This window comes from Sesamum indicum, linkage group LG11 (genome assembly GCF_026168435.1).
Source record: "Sesamum indicum cultivar Baizhima isolate 11 linkage group LG11, ASM2616843v1, whole genome shotgun sequence".
Lineage (NCBI taxonomy): Eukaryota > Viridiplantae > Streptophyta > Magnoliopsida > Lamiales > Pedaliaceae > Sesamum > Sesamum indicum.
This window is the reverse complement of record NC_142667.1, coordinates 15,019,208-15,036,666: the sequence shown is the minus strand read 5'-3', so window position 1 is coordinate 15,036,666 and position 17,459 is coordinate 15,019,208. Positions and strand designations below refer to the sequence as shown.

Below are 17,459 nucleotides of genomic sequence, written 5' to 3'. Positions count from 1 at the left end.
ATCGTTCTAAAATATCTCCAGGTGGCTCTTAGTAGATTGATGATAAACAACTTAATATCTATAGAAAAGCAATTTTTGAATTTTCAGATAAACCTGACAAGACTTAATTAATATGGTGTATATATCAGTCAATTCAAGTCCAAATCATACATAGATTTTTCGATTAACTAGCTGGTTCAAAGAGCTTTTAATGACATAAGACTCTGTACAACAAACTCCTATATTATGCGCTATCCAACCGTATAAATAGAGGTCTTTTGCAAACATTTAGTAACATCAATCTTCACTCTCAAACTCTTACTTATTCCCTCAACTTTCTTCATTTTTAGGCTACTCTAAACTTATAATTTGCACTCCACATAGATATATACTACTTTAACATCAATTTTCACCATTATTCTCACTTCGATCCAAATTCTCATTTCTTTTACTTTAAAAAATCGTTATTAATTTAGGCATCAAAATTTTAACTTTTGTTTTATAGAGATAGTTGGGTTGATTTTAAAATTTCTTTAAAAAAATTTCGATTCTTATGGTACAGGTACGCATGAAAGCCGCCGAGCCGTCCCTAGGGGACCGTCCTCAATTTTTACTTCCCTACTGGTGAAAGGGCTGCGTTAGGCTTTGGGCTTTTAATTGGATCTGGTTTTGGGAAGGGTGGAAAGTGGACTGGGCCACCAGGCTATTGAAGTCTAATTTTACAATGTTTAGTGGGCCTACTTTATCTGCCCAATTATCCAATCTAACTCAGCTTAGAAAATAGTAAATCGTTTTTTTGCAAATTATATTAATTTTGATTGAATTAATTAGCATGTTCCTAATTAGTTTTATTTAATTCATCAAATAATATTATCTTAAATTATTTAAGTATATTAATACATGATTTTCTATTCTGATAAATTAATTTAATTTTTATATTTTGATAAATTAAAAAATAGTGACGAAAACTTAAGTCAGGAGCATGCATCAAGTCTTTTTTATTGCGAACAATTATTAAATATAAATAAATACATGTATTTTACTATCTATGGATATATAATTATTATTGGTTTATTTAGTTAATATTTGATATAATTGCAGTGCTGTTATATTTTTAATCATTTTTTAGGATTGAAAAAGGTTATGATAATTAAAAACTCAGAGTCTGGTTTAACTCGGGGCCGGGTCAATCCTTTAACCCTAACTAGCCCTCACAGTTTGAATGGAACTCAGGTTGGCCACAAAACCCTACTCTCCTCCCCGCTCTCGTTCTCAACTCCCAGAGTGAACCCCCAATTCTACTCGGGAATTTTGTGGACTTTATTGATTAGGCAGCTGCGAAGAAATGGCAAGTCTAGCAGCACGAAGGCAAACCCATCTCAATGCAAACCTCACGAACCTTTCATCGCCGCTTTCCATCAAATCCCTTTCCTTCTGCTCCTCTGCCCCCTCAAAACCTAGCTCAAATGAGGAGCCCTCCGTTGGTGCAAATCAAAATGCTGATTCATCTTCAACAAAGACGACAGCTGCATCAGCATCAGCAACTTTTCGGTCGGAAGGTAAGCGCCAGAAGAACCCGGAAAAAATTGAAGATATTATCTGTAGAATGATGGCTAATCGGGCCTGGACAACCCGTTTACAGAACTCGATCCGAAACTTGGTCCCGAGTTTTGATCATGAACTCGTTTACAATGTGCTGCATGGCGCGAAGAAATCGGAGCACGCGCTTCAGTTCTTTCGCTGGGTTGAAAGGTCGAACCTTTTTCAACATAATAGGGAGACCCATCTCAAGATCATTGAAATTTTGGGCCGGGCTTCGAAGCTTAATCATGCTAGGTGCATTTTGTTGGATATGCCAAAAAAGGGTTTGGAATGGGATGAGGACTTGTGGGTTTTGATGATTGATAGTTATGGAAAGGCGGGAATAGTTCAGGAGAGTGTGAAGTTGTTCCAGAAAATGGAAGAGTTGGGAGTCGAGCGGAGTATAAAGTCATATGATGCTTTGTTTAAGGTGATCTTGCGTAGGGGTAGATATATGATGGCTAAGAGGTATTTTAATAAGATGTTGAGTGAGGGCATTGAGCCAACTAGGCATACATTCAACATTATGATTTGGGGGTTTTTTCTTTCCGGTAAGGTGGAGACTGCGAATAGGTTTTTTGAGGATATGAAGAATCGTGAGATTATGCCGGATGTGGTCACATATAATACGTTGATCAATGGTTATTATCGAGTTAAGAAAATGGAGGAGGCGGAAAAGTATTTTGTGGAGATGAAAGGCAGGAACATTGAGCCAACAGTAGTTACTTATACGACCTTGATTAAAGGGTATGTCTCAGTTGACCGAGTGGATGATGCGTTGAGGTTGATGGAGGAGATGAAGGGGTTTGGCATTAAGCCAAACGCAATTACTTATTCGACATTGTTGCCAGGGCTGTGTGATGCAGAGAAAATGTCTGAAGCTCAGACTATATTGAAGGAGATGGTGGAGAAGTATATTGCGCCTAAGGATAACTCAATTTTCATGAGACTAATATCTGGACAGTGCAAGGTGGGTAATCTAGATGCTGCTGCCGATGTGCTCAAGGCTATGATCCGGTTGAGTGTTCCAACAGAAGCTGGGCATTATGGTGTTCTCATTGAGAATTGCTGCAAGGCTGGTGAATATGATAGAGGAGTTAAATTGTTGGATAAGCTGATCGAAAAGGACATCATTCTGAGGCCTCAGAGTACTTTGCATATGGAGCCAAGTGCATATAACCCTCTGATTGAGTATCTTTGCAACAATGGCCAGTCTGCTAAAGCTGAAACCCTATTGCGGCAGTTGATGAAATTGGGTGTGCAGGACCCTATTGCCTTAAATACTTTGATCTGTGGGCGCTCACAAGAAGGGAACCCTGATTCCGCTTTTGAAATTCTGAAGATCATGCTTAGGAGAAATGTACGTTCAGAAAAAAGTGCTTACGATTCACTTGTAAAAAGCTACTTGAGAAAGAGTAATCCTGCTGATGCAAAGGCAGCTCTGGATAGTATGGTTGAGAATGGGCATCTTCCAGATTCCTCTCTATATAGGTCAGTGATGGAGAGCTTGTTTGAAGATGGACGAGTTCAGACAGCAAGTCGAGTGATGAAGATGATGTTGGAGAAGGGGGTGACAGATCATGAAGATTTGATTGCAAAGATATTGGAAGCTCTGTTTATGAGGGGTCATGTTGAGGAAGCCTGTGGAAGAATTGAATTGCTGATGCAGAGTGGAATTGCACCAGATTTTGATAGCCTCTTATCTGTTCTCTGTGAGAAGGGAAAGACGATTGCTGCATTGAAACTATTAGATTATGGTCTGGAGAGGGACTATAAGATTGACGTTTCAAGCTATGAGAAGGTGTTGGATGCTCTGTTGGCGGCTGGGAAGACTCTTAATGCGTATTCAATACTGTTGAAGATTATGGAGAAAGGAGGAGTTACTGATTGGAGCAGCTGCAAAGAGTTGATCAAGAGTCTCAATGAGGAGGGGAACACAAAACAAGCAGACATTCTGGCACGGATGATTATGGGAAAGGACAAGCAGGTTGATAGCAAGAAAGGAAATAAAAGAGCTGCTGCTGCTGCTTACTAGTTGAGGGAAAAATAATGATTGTTCATTTATCTTAAGGTCAGAACATGATCCCTAAAATGTGTTATGGGACTGGCTCTGAGTGTCCTTTTTCTTTGATTTACAATTTTGAAGCATAGCACTGTGAGAGAAACATGTGGCCTGATGCAATGCGGGTCTCTAAGTAGATTGCCTGTTATTCAGTTTATAATGCAGTTTTCATCCAAGTTCATTCATGTAGGATTTTGTCCCTTCTGATCTGATTACCTGTTGCTAATAATAGAAGTGGATGTATTCTGTAGAAGTTGGAGAATGATTTTGTTATCTCTGGACATAATATTAGAAAGTTTGTTTTGGATGGTTGGGACTTGTATTGCTCTATAAATATGTTTGGGATGTATTCATCACGATGGTTGTTTAAAAGAGGCGTATGCTAAACAGTTTTTTCATTGTAATTTCTTTCTAATGAAAATTGTTCCTACTTGTTTCCAATTGCTATTATTTCTGAAGAGTTATCTTGTTGGAGGTTATGGGGACACTGACAGCATATAACAGAGTTAGGATATAGTAGAGAAGTAAATCTTATTATGGCATTTCGCTGACTATTCACACCAATGCAGCAAAAATGGTCGACTTGGAAGATTCAAGTGACATTTCCTATAGGGATACTACTATGGACTAAATGTGAAGCGTGTAAGATTCTTGCTATATATGAAGAAGAAATTGTTATAAGACGAGCACAGGCCGCAGAGATATAAGAAACTAGTCAGTATTACACAATCAGAATGGATTATGTGAAAATCGTATGATTGGAATAGGAAATTGTTACTAAGCGGGTGTAGAGGTCCTAAAGGGGGCTGGTGGTTAAGTATCCTATTGCCATGGCCAAAAGGCTGTGTGAAGCGGAACCGAATAGCAAGCAGTCGATAGCATTATTTTGTTTTGTTTATGCAATGTTGTATTATTTTTAGTGATCCAAATTATACTTATTTCAATGAACTATACATACATTTGATTTCTGATGTTGCAAGGAACATAATTGTACCACTTCTCTTTTCTATCCAAAAGAAAATTAAAAATAAGGAATTCAATGAAAAGTAAATTGAAATAAGAAAGGGATCTAAAGCCCAAAGCTTTATTGGTACACATACTACACTATTACGAAACATAAGACCTATAAACTATTGTTGAGATTGGTGATACATAATTGAAATTAAATTGTATGTATATGGAATCCATTATGTATTTTCTATATCTATGATTGCGGACACTAAATTTATTATGATACTCTGGCAAATTCAATAGAAAATTGTAAGTTTTACGGATTACTCATATATTAGTGATTGAATTCAACTTTAGGTTAAATTATTCTTCTTAAATATATTAAATGAAACTACAATTTAAATTATATATAGAAATGGATAAATTTATTAATAATGATTTTTCTTGAGTTAATAAAAATAGAAAATTTCTAAATTAATTAAAATTCTTTTGCTAGACCTAAGTACTCCCATTGAATGTAGTTGCACAAATTATCTTTGTGCATAAATGAACCGTCTAAATATATATATATTTAAATTGTTGGTCAGATTTTGATGTTTTAGTATATTGTATATGTATATACATATTTAATACATATTTTTATTATTTTAATAATATATATCTATATTATATGATTTTATATATATATATATCTATATTTTAAGGGTTTCTTCTTTTTCTTGTTTCTTTTATTTTAGTGAATTATTTTATGGTTGGCGCTTAGCGAAGACTCTCGAAGGATCTGTGCGACCCGACCCGGACACTGAACGGGTTTACCGTTATGGCAAACGGGGCGGGGCATTTTGTTATTTTTGCATTTTTCAGGGGGCCAAGTGCAAATTGAAGATAGATATACGCATATATGTGAATCATTCTCAGAACACTCATAGACGGTAGAATAACAGTCCCTCTTTCTTCTCTTCTTTCCTTTTCTTGTAATCTCATTCTTTTCCACTTCAGGGTCTAACAACATCTCTCCCGATTTCGGAACGAATGGAGTGGGTAAGTTTCGCAATTCCTCTTTTTCCTGTTGTAGTTTCTTGCTTTCTTGTATCAATAGAATTTTTACACCCAATGTAGGACCAATTCTGAGGGGATAGAAAAAAATCAAGACTCTAACGGTGAAATCCTCAAGCATGTGGGTGGGTTGACTTGAGTTTCTCAAGAAATGACTCGTCAATTGCTTGGGCAACCCTTGTGGTTTTGGACATTTCTACTCTTGAAGTCGTGCATGAAGATTCCTCCATTATTAAGGTTCGATTTCCTCATGTTCCTGAGAGGTCTTATATATGAACTCCCTTTTCTTGTTTTCAGTTTTGTTATTCTGATTCTTGATATGGTACAATTGATTGCTCTTCTTGTGAATTATTGGGTTGCATGCTTCTTGGTGAAATAACCAGTTTTTTTTTTTTTTTTCCTTCCCGTTATTTTATTTATTTATTTATTTTTTTCATGTTTTCTTCTGGAATTGCTAAATCATTGGTATAATTCTTGTTCTCAGTCTTCTGGAATTGCTAAATCATTGGTATAATTCTTGTTCTCAGTCTTCTGGAATTGCTAAATCATTGGTATAATTCTTGTTCTCAGGTTTTGTTATTCTGATTCTTGATATGGTACAATTGATTGCTCTTCTTGTGAATTATTGTGTTGCATGCTTCTTGGTGAAATAACCAGTTTTTTTTTTTCCTTCCCGTTATTTTATTTATTTTTTTCATGTTTTCTTCTGGAATTGCTAAATCATTGGTATAATTTTGAAATTTATGAATGCTTGCTCTATTTACAAGAATAATGTGTTGTGGCCATTGTGGTTGATCCTCCATTTCCTACAATTAGAGGTTTTATTTCCATAAGTTTGCCCTGTTTTTTCTTTTAACATGTGATGAAATTTTCAAGTAAAACTACATGTTTTGGGGTCGTTTCATGTGAGATTTAGATTCTGGTGTCATTCTTTTGCGATATCAAGCTTTCTGTAACTTCAGCGGATTCTTACTTTGAAGTAATGTTCATTGTTATTTTCATTTGAATTTCTCCGTTGCATAGTCCTGTTGGTCTTTTGGCGTGCTTTCCCTTACTTTCGTCTTTGGTTAATGAAAGGTTTGTGTGGAACAAACTATCATGTCTTAACTATGATTCTACTGGTGATTGTGGATTTGATCGCCAAAATTCAGGAAATTGTTTAATATCTTCTATTTTCAGGCACCAGTGCTTCTGGAACTTCCACAGAAAATGAAGAAGACATCACCTACATTGTATTCCCAGGTGACTAATTACTCTATGTCTCGGTAAATATATTTAAGATTTTTAACATGAACTTGTAAAAATGTGACATGGTGGAAGTCACGTAACTGAAAAAATATGTGTAAGTATCTACATCCCACAAGTCCCCAGCCATCCAAAGAAAAAGAAAAGGAGGATCAGAAAAGAAAAAGAAACAAGAGAATAAAACTCTCTTTCTTATATTTTTATGTGATATTAGGTGATGTGTATGTACATTTTTTTGCTTAATTATCCTTGGGAAAGATTGTTTAGCTTGTATATATGATCAGCTAAAAGATCTTTTTGTGTCCCTACAGTTGAATATTCACCGTACGATCGCTTACACCTATTAGTCATGTATGTTGACAGGTTCTGATGGTTGATGGAAATGGACTTCTTCATCCTCGAGGCAAGTCGTTTTTCAATTTCTTGGTAAGATAAGGCATAATATTTTATGTGCATTCGTCCTTGTAAGTAATGCCTCAACTAGTGATATCCTTTTTGATTCCACGACTCTCTGGAACCCAGTCTGCTTTCATGTAGTTGTCTTGTTGGCTTGCTTTTGATTCGTCTTGACAAATTTGGAGTTTCTAGAAACTCTATTTTCTATCAGTTTTGTGGGTTTAGTCTCTTTGTGAATTTATTATATTATAGGTATGGAATGACTTTATGTTTAGAAAATGTTGGTTATCACGCTTCCTGATGGTCATGCTTTCCTGCATATACATGATTACTGCAGCTCCCTTTCTATGGATTTCATTGTTATGCCACTATTTGTCCTTACTGAAATCATTGGAAAGTCTGCAGGCTTTTGTATTGGCTTGTCATCTTGGGCTGTTGGTTGACCTTCCTACCATTGGGATAGGAAAGAAAGTGAGCCTCGGAAACAATATAACTGCATGCATGTTATTCTTCAAAAACGTTACTTACTAGTTCCGCATTTTGCCTGTGTGAATGTGATGCCAATTATTTTTTTTCCGTGTGTGAGGTCATGTTGATGGTTTTACGCAATCTAGAATAGGACAAGTGTCTGAAGCTAATGGAAAGCCGTGTAGTGATATCTTCACCTTGATCGGCGACTCTGGGTCTTGGGAGTAGTAAGTAATGCCTTTGCTTTTCCTACTATTATCTTTGATATCAATCAGTTTCACCTATCTCCGCTTTGATGCATACATGTGATTCTCTGAACTTTAACAGATTGATGTAAGAGGTTGGACCCGTGTCGAACTTTACTAAGTATTTCTTTACCCCCAACACATGCAGCATACAATTATAAAAGGATGCCACCTTACTTGATATATCATTTTCTAGTAATACATGTGACATGCATTTATTTGGTTCTTCATGTGAAGTATTAGTTAGTATATAACATGCATTTATTTGATTCTACAAGTGAAACATATTAGTTAGCATGGGTGATCTATAATCGTTTGTTAAACACTGAGGGGCTAGAGTTTATTGGTTGGCGAGTTATGTGCGAACCAAATGGCTTCGTTTCATTAAGGATTGTGCGGGAAACAAAAGGGTTAATTCGAATTTAAACTCTCAATTGAAACACATGTTGGTTGCTAAAAGTATGTTTTTTGACGACATTCCGGAACCTAATGGTAGTTGTATCTTCATTTTCCTCTCTTCATGTTTCTAACTGAAAGGTGACCGAGGCCTAATTAATTCTTCTCTCTCGATTTTTTTCCCATATTATGAAATCAAGAAAGGATGAAACTATTGAATTTCCACTTTGTAAACTACAAAACTCAAATTTACTGCACTGATTTCTGTGGAAAGCCCTCACTTATCACCATTTGATTTGGAAATAATGGGATCATGGATTTTGAGGTTGCTCAAAATGTGAAGGATGCAAGCATCGAGTTCAGACTTAAATTGGAGAATGAACCTCCTTCTTTTTGTGGATTTATTCTTAATTCATTTATTGAGTTGGGTTTTCTTCATGCGCTTGTTTCAAAACAATTTATTGTTATACATTTAACATCCTTGTATGAATTTACAGAAACCATAAAGGTTCATGTTGCTAGCATCTTTATCTTTGCAGGTGCATCATCGAAAAATATATCGGAATATCTATATTATACGACAATGAATTGTTTGATTTGTGAACTTTGGAAATGAAATCCTATGCTAAAATGTACAATGGTTGTCTAGATGCCAATTTAAATCCAAGATGAGTTGGTAGTTTTTTGTGAATTTTTTGTAATGTCAGATTTTGATAGATGATTTTTTAAAGAACATAAAGTTTTGGTAACTTAATAAATATTGAAATGGATAACTTTTTTACTTTTACTGATTACTAACAAAACTTAGTTTTCTTTTTTACAAAAAGATTTGTTTTCTCTTTTCAAGTTTTCTTTTTTACAAAAAGATTTGTTTTTCTCTTTTCAAGTGTTCTTTTGTTGCAGAGTGATGTTCTCAAAATCAGTATGAAGTGTTGTAATTTCTCTTCAAAGAAAATGAAAGATAAATAGACAAAGTCTGAAATGTATTTAATCAATTATTCATGTACTTGTTTTTGGAAAATGCATGAAATGTTGCAACTTTTGACTTCCAAGAAATGTGTTAAAATTTTTATTTCTGTAAATAATAACTGATTCAAAATATTTTCTGTAGTTCTTTGGAAAACTTAACATGCACTTTGTTTCCTAGTTTTGGAAAACTGGATTAACTTTTGGGTTTTCAAAGAAGTGCATAATTAATTTTACTTGTGATAAATGATAACATAAGACATGTATTATTAACTATGTTTGTGTGAAAAAGCTTTTTACGATATATATCCACAGGTATTCTGAAAATAAAAAATAATTGGCATCTAGGCAAATATTCTACAATTTAGTTCATTTTTGAAGTTCACAAATGAATCAATTTGTGGTTGTATGATAATGATATTCCAATATATTTCACTATGATGCACCTACAAAGTCCAGATGTCAATAATGTGGATATGGTGGCTTCGTAAAATTTGTACAAAGATTTTAAATATATGACAAATAAAAGTTTTGAGAAAGCAACATGGGAACCTAACACAGTGTATGAATCAAGAATAAATCAACAAAAATAGTGGAGGAATATCTCCTGTTTAGGCCTCAACTCTAAAGTCTCTAGCATCCAACACATTTAAAGTTGTCTCAAGATTCATAATCACATGTATTCCAAATTAGAATGGTGAGAATGTGAAGGTTCCGTAGAAGTTAGGCACACATTTGGGTTTTGTAGTGTACAAAGGAAAATACAATGGTTTGTCATTTCTTGAATTTTAAATATGGGAAAAAATTGGTAGAGAGGGAATGGATAGGGACAAAGGTTGCTTTTTCGTTAGAAAATGACAATGAGGAAGAGACAGATACAGAACTTTGGTTCTGGATGATGTCAAAATGCATTTTTTTAAGCAATCAGTGTGAAACAGTTTTAGTTGAGAGTTTAAATTCCTATTTCAACCTTTAGCTCTCGCATCGTTCTTAGTGGGACGATGTTATTTCGGTAAGCATAGAACTGGAAAACCAAATAGACTCTAGAGCCTTGAGTCTTAATATAATTGTGGTGTACATTATATTAGATTGATATTAGATTGCCTTCGGAAGCATGGCTTAAGTTAATATCGATCATCGACTGACGTAATGGAAGCGGCAGATCATACAACTCCAGTGATGTTGATATCAAGAAAAGAGTTTCGCCTGACAAACGTGTCTTGAACTTGCTTCATAGTGAAGAACTTGTCTCGGATTGTCTTCCGAGTATGAGCCTCATGGGTTTTCGAGGCTTTTGTTTATGTAAATGTCTGAAAGATTGTATTTGTTGTTTATCAAAGGCAATAAAGATTGTTATTTTTATATGTAAAATTGCTATTAAGCATAAACTTCTTCTATTAGAAATGTGAAATTTATATTGAACGACAAGAACAGAAAATTCAATAAAATTGAGAAATATCTTACTTTTCGTAAGGTAAGAATATTAAAATAACAACAAAGAAAATACATAAATTTCGAGGAATTGTATGTGTATGTGTTCAATTGTAAGATTTATATATGCTTCACAATATTAATTTATAAAACATACGAGCTCGTTAAGTTTATTTGTTTAGAACTACCACCAACATGGGGGTATCAAGAGGTTCTTGAAAAATACCTTTCTAACGCTTTTTTACATAATAATCTTTATTAAATTTATCTAATATGAGTTAAAAGTAAAGAAATTTGTAGTAAAATAATAGGAGTTTCCTTTTTATATATATATTTTTCGACACTACCAAGCACTAGGGCTGCAAACGAACCGACCTCAACGAGCCAGAAAAAAATTGGAGCACGAGCTCGAGCTCAAATAATTTTTTCTAAGAATATTTGAATTTGAAAAATATATGAACTATTGTACCATTTGAAATAAGAATTAGGAAGAATATTTTCACAAAAAAGACAAAAAAAGAAGAAGCAATACGATGAAAGAAAATTGAAAGCCACGAAAAATCATTCGGTATAATCATTTAATGAGAAGTAACCAAAGTTCCATGCCACTACTTAGTTTTTGACTAACATCAACGAATTCATATAAAAATTATATTAAATATTTATTTACAAAAAGATTATCAAAACGTATTAAATTTATAAGATACCGACTAATAGTTCTAATATATAGTGAATAATTGCATTTTGATGTAATGGATATTAAAATTGTAACAATAAAATTCATATGCATTATATTAAATACTTATTTACTACAAAATTAGTAAAACATACTAAATTATTGATTAAGCTCTTAGACAATATAAACCAAAATGTTGTATTTTAATATCATCTAAAACTAAAATATGATATATTAACTAATAACTCCAATATATGGTGAATTTTGAAATAAATGAATTTATTATAGTAGATATTGAAATTACGAAAAAAATATCAAGATGTACTAAATTATTAATTAAGCTTGTTTTTAGAGTACAAACTAAAATAACATATTTAATACATCTAAACTAAAATATGAGATACTAACTAATAATTCCAAATTATGGTGATTTTTAAATATTTGTTTACAAAACAGTATCGGACTTACTAAAGTGTTGCTTAAGCTTGTTTTTAAACAATATAAATAAAAATATCATATTTTATTATTACATAAAATTAAAATATGAGATATATTGATTAATAATTCTAATATATACTGAATTTTGTGTATAAATTGATATAATATTAATTATGTACTTCAATGATATATATATATAAAAAGATGGGAGTTCCCGAGCTCACGAACATAAATAATCAAGCTATAGTCTAGCTCAAACGCAAAATTTGCTATGAAAACATCTTATATATGCCATTGTTGAAATCGGTAAAAAATAATTGTGAGAACTGTCTCCATTATATAAGCACAATGCTTTGCAAAGTTCATCAATTTCACCACTAAGTAATCATGTGGCCGAATGGCTATTATTTCCGATCATAAGTTTTCTATAGCGGAAAGTGGACACGGGATGGAAGACTTGTTTGTTCAATCTCTCAACCCAAGCACGCTTGTCCACATCACTCATCAGAAGAAATATTTGACGCCTCACCTTCAACACACTGATCTTGCGCTGCAAAGAACAAATCCGGCGGTAGTCCTTTCATTTTAGAAAGCGCAAGCATGCAATCTTCAATATCGTCATTGAAAATTTTTGTCAGCTTCTGAGTTTTGGCTTCACTGCAAGCCGTTATGGCATTAATGCAATTATTAATTCGTTTTGACCGATCACTTTGTCCCCCTTTTCGCTGCACTCCTTTTGTTCATCTTGGAATTTTTCCAGCCCCGAATGAGAGTGGATTACCAGTATCCATTGTAGGATAGCTTACAATTGTTGTCGACAAGAGGCATAGCAGATGAACAGGCAATATTGCCTATGGCTACAGAAATGGAGAACATCTCAGTACATAAATCGAAATGAGGAAAACCCTTCTTTCTCAAGCCAGACTCTCTCGGATTAGCCTGCGCAATCATTGATATTTCATTAACGTATGACAAGAAATGATGAATATATGTTTGAAAATAAAATGAGAACAATACAATTACCGCGACCCATTCAGCCCAACGATCCTCACTGGCAGTCACAGTGCACGTAGTTGGATCTCAACCAAAACCAGTCCGTTTGTATACCAAATCATAAAACTTACGCCAAACATCCGAAGCTTGTTAGCCTTACCTTTAAGTTGTGCAACGGTGTATTCTGTTCTATTACATTCGTACAACTCAATGCCTATTTCACGCCAAATTTGCCCACTAAATGTAGATGAGATAAGTTGTCCTTTCTTGTAATGCTCATACATCAATTCAATGAACAAAGAGATCTATGGCAGATCCCACCAAGCATCGTCAATTCGTGACCTTGGCTCTGAAGACGTAGCGCATGGCTCCTTCCCCTTTCGACTCATCTATCATGTTTAAAGTCACAACATATGTTACTCAATATCTAAAGTATTAATAAAGTAACCAGCAAATAATCGAAAATAAGCAACAACAAATCTAGACTATATATAATTGTAATAGCTAATTTCTTCACAAGAAATGTAGGTACCATTTAATTATTAGAGTTAATTTGTTCACAAGATTTCAAGATGGAAAAAATCTGTAACATAATAGGTTTCCAATCATTGTCCTGATTTCTGTCTATGGTACCAGTAAACGCATCAAAAGGGGATTTTGTGTATGTATAAATGTATCTATATATATATGTAAACGTACATAATACAGGAATTTGATGGAGTAATTAACCGTAATGCTTAATGACAAAAAGTGTATATATAGGTTTGTCTGACCATATTATCCAGATATTTCATCAATATTCTATATTTTTTCTTTAACAAATTGTGATTCATTTATTATAGAGAAGTGAAATAATACAAAATAAAACATAAGAAAGTTGTCACGTTTCTTTATTAATTTTTTGTGAGTTTTTAGTGTAAACTGAAGAACAACTAACAAGGTTTGAACATAATAGAATTAATTAGTAATGGCTCAAGAAAGATAACAACACTACTACTACAACCCATTTCCCAAAGACAAAAATCAAAACATGAGCAGAGAGTTCACATTATATTCTACTTTCTCAGAGAGCAAGTGAACCCCCCTTTCTTCATCAAACTGACTACAGACCACCACTAAACTACGACAACTATTTAGGATTTTCTATAAAAAGGCTGAAACCAATAGCATAAAACTCGGGAGATTCTTGCATAGGATACATTCACAAACAGCAAAAAAAATATACAAAAGATTGCTTATGCGTGCAGACAAACAGTACAGAGAAATAATGCCATCAGTAGAAATCATGCCAAATTACCGACAAAATTGCAAGGTGTGTACATTGCTAACCTTGTTCTTATCTCTTTCTCATCATTTTTCATCTCCTAGTAATTTATAAACAAATTGACATCATAAATATACACAGGGCCCTCAAATACATGAACACTATAGCTTCTTTTGGTTAAATGATAGGGAAAATCACCATGCTATATTTAACTATTATCATTCAAGAAACATGTGATTTACGGCGAAAATGCAAGGTAGAAACACATCATCGTCTTCTCCCCCTTGCCTAACCGTCCTTTCCTTTCCTCCATTTCATCCACCAAAACAATCACTACCAAATCTGCTTAAAAAAAAAAAAAAAAACTGTTGGGTACAGAGCTCACCTTATTTGGAGTGCCGTGCTTTCTCTTCCAGCAAAGGATGTCTTTGTTCGAGCCACAAGGCTTGACGCCGGTGAAAAACGGATCGAACGGCAGGTGTGCAGAGAAGTCCGAGGAAGAGGAAGGAGGAGGAGAGGTGGTTTTGATTGAGTCTTTCATAGAACGATATTTTGGGAGATAAAATAATTTTAATTGATTTGAAACAAGAAAAGACATAGCTCACAAGATAAGACAAGTAGACACCTTCATTAATTAATTTGGATAACCAACCCATATTGACTTATAATTTTAAAAAATTCAAAATTAAAATAAGAATACAATTTCAATGAAAATAGCTTAATCAAATAAAATTTCAACTATTCAAATAGAGAAAAGTGAAAATAATGTGAATGAAATCACTAACCAAAACAGCTCTAAAATTCTTAGTCACTCTCTATAAATATCTCCCAACCCCCAAATTGAATTGAGCAAAGAAGAAATATCTCTCTCCCCTTCTCCCCCAAACTCCTCTACTTTCAAGAAGAGAAAACCTCTCAACCTTATCTTTACTCACACAACTACCGATGGCCGCTGCTTCTCTCCACTTCTTATCCTTAACTCCACAATCCATCTCCCTCCCCCGTTCTTCCTCTCCTCTCTTCACACCTTTTGCTCTTAAACCTCTGCGAAAACCCCTCATTTCCCTTTCTTCTATCAACCATTACGCACGCTCCACTTCCAGCTTTGTTCGCTGCGTTGCTGTTTCCTCTGAGTTGGAAGAAGAGGTTGAAGATGGAGAAGAAGGCCAAATCTTCGACTTTTCTGGGGCTGACCAGCCGAGTTTTTCGCCTGACTTGAAACTCTTCGTGGGGAATTTGCCTTTTACTGTTGACAGTGCTGCGCTTGCTGGCCTGTTTGAACAAGCAGGAAATGTTGAGATGGTTGAGGTGAGTTTTTTCTTATAGTACATCAGCCGCTAATTCTTTTTTTATCTTTTCGGCTTTAATTGCTATTTACTGCTTTGTTTTCTTTGTGTGCGAGTGTCTTGGCTAAATGGAGTTGAGTGGTGGGCGGAGCCGTCATTTAGGAAGCTATTGATAGATAACAGTATAAATCTGTCTACTTACCGAGTTATGTAACTTTGCAGGTTATCTATGACAAGTTCTCTGGAAGAAGTAGGGGTTTTGGTTTCGTGACCATGTCTACAGTCGAGGAAACTGAAGCTGCGGCCCAACAATTCAATGGATATGTAAGATTCCATCACTATCATAGATATGTAGGTGTAGATGGTTACCAGATATTCATTCTTCACTATAGCTCATTTTGTTACTGAGTTTGGGACATGTTACTTGTGTCATTTCTGCCTTACATGCATAATATTTTTTCTTGGCATTAGAGGTCAATGGAATTGATGTGCCAGCACATTTGGTTGTTTCCAGGAACTTCAGGGCAGAGTTTTACGGGTAAATTCTGGACCACCACCTGCTAAGAGTGAAAATCCGTCATTCCGAGGAGCCAGGGGAAGGGAAAGGACAAGTTACGATAGCACCAACAAACTTTATGTGGGTAACCTTGCATGGGGTGTTGACAATCTTGCTCTTGAGACCTTGTTTAGTGAGCAAGGAAATGTTAAGGAAGCCAGGGTGGTTTATGACAAAGAAAGTGGTAGATCGAGGGGTTTTGGGTTTGTTACTTACAGTTCGGCTGAAGAGGTCAACAGTGCAATTGAAGAATTGGATGGCATGGTAAGTATCTTGCAGTGTAGATGATTCTGATGGTTTTATTGGTGAATATGTCCATGGATATATTTGTCACCTGGAACATGTGTTTTGTGCTATTCGTATGCCTTTGAGTTTGAAGCATTTTAGCATCTCCTATTCTTTTGACTATCAATTTTTGCAGCTTTTCTTGATACTGAACATTGTTATGTTGTATGCACTGGAAACATGAGGAAGTCTTGTGACTCTTAAAATCCTCTTTCTATCTCATCTTCTTGATCTACATGCTGAGACAATCAATTTTAGCGATGTAGTCAAGGACATATTGTTTGATAACTGACAAGTACATCTTCAATCCTTTGCTTATCGTCAGTGATTTACGTTCTGTCTATCTGATTGCTTAACTTGGACCAATATCTATGACTTGTTTGTGCTTCCAGTCCATTACTAAAGTGTCTATTTATTATGTTGTTTGTTCCTATCTAATTGAAATTTCTGGCTGCAGGACCTTCACGGCAGAGCCATTCGAGTCAGCCCTGCTGAGGCCCGTCCATCGCGCCAATATTAATGACTGAGTTGTTCAAGACCCTTATAATGATGATCAGGGGTACCTTTTTTTGTTTTTCTATATTCTAACTCAATTGTATTGTATCCTAAATGGGACATCTTTTTATTATGATCAGCAGCTGAATGCCACTTCGCTTTGCATCTTTATGTTTTTCTCAGAGATTACTAGTTTAAGAAGATTAAGCTTTGCTATCAAATATGTAAAGTGCTTATGTGAAATGCAGCCATGACATTTGCATCAACAATTCGTAGCTTAACAACATGCATTGTGCTTCCACCTCACATTATACTACTTTATCTTGGATAGCTCAACTGATTGCTGAGTTTTCACTTCATATATGATTTCTGTATCAGGGATCAACTGTTGGATATGCAGATGTCTTGGAGCTGATGCTTGATATGAACCGGAAGAACTTCTCACTTTGACTGACAAGTTGCAATGGGATTTTGACTTATGCACCCTGACTAACAAGTGCATGCGAGTGTTTTAACTTTTGCAAATGTATGGTCTGTGTGTGCTTCTGATGATGAAACTCTGTCATTCATTGGAGAACAATGTCATCTCAGAACATCTCGCAGAATCATGAATTTTGGATTAGTTGACTTCATGTTGTGTTGAATGAAAATGATTTGTGATTGTGTATCGAATATGCAGTTTAGCCTTAC

The 17,459-nt window shown here is 34.8% G+C and overlaps 2 protein-coding genes and 2 long non-coding RNA genes across 4 annotated transcripts; 3 read left to right on the top strand and 1 right to left on the bottom strand.

The window, feature by feature from the left end:
• Positions 1 to 1,169: 1,169 nt before the first annotated feature.
• LOC105174304 (Tetratricopeptide repeat (TPR)-like superfamily protein) lies at positions 1,170 to 3,929 on the top strand. The gene has a single exon (XM_011096355.3). The coding sequence runs from the start codon at positions 1,325 to 1,327 to the stop codon at positions 3,593 to 3,595; it is 2,271 nt and encodes a 756-aa protein (XP_011094657.1). The 5' UTR covers positions 1,170 to 1,324; the 3' UTR covers positions 3,596 to 3,929.
• A 1,571-nt stretch (positions 3,930 to 5,500) lies between these two features.
• Positions 5,501 to 10,716, top strand: LOC105174303 (uncharacterized). Its single transcript, XR_016062926.1, has 4 exons — positions 5,501 to 5,614; positions 5,693 to 5,866; positions 6,809 to 6,871; positions 7,238 to 10,716. It is a non-coding gene; the product is annotated as an uncharacterized LOC105174303 (long non-coding RNA).
• Positions 10,717 to 12,146: 1,430 nt separating this feature from the next.
• LOC105174302 (uncharacterized) lies at positions 12,147 to 14,824 on the bottom strand. Its single transcript, XR_848817.3, has 3 exons — positions 14,533 to 14,824; positions 12,914 to 13,272; positions 12,147 to 12,829 (listed from the first exon to the last, which is right to left on the bottom strand). It is a non-coding gene; the product is annotated as an uncharacterized LOC105174302 (long non-coding RNA).
• Positions 14,825 to 14,978: 154 nt separating this feature from the next.
• LOC105174301 (29 kDa ribonucleoprotein A, chloroplastic) lies at positions 14,979 to 17,441 on the top strand. Its single transcript, XM_011096354.3, has 5 exons — positions 14,979 to 15,455; positions 15,656 to 15,757; positions 15,948 to 16,253; positions 16,732 to 16,833; positions 17,148 to 17,441. The coding sequence occupies exons 1-4, from the start codon at positions 15,093 to 15,095 to the stop codon at positions 16,792 to 16,794; spliced, it is 834 nt and encodes a 277-aa protein (XP_011094656.1). The 5' UTR covers positions 14,979 to 15,092; the 3' UTR covers positions 16,795 to 16,833; positions 17,148 to 17,441.
• Positions 17,442 to 17,459: the final 18 nt, after the last annotated feature.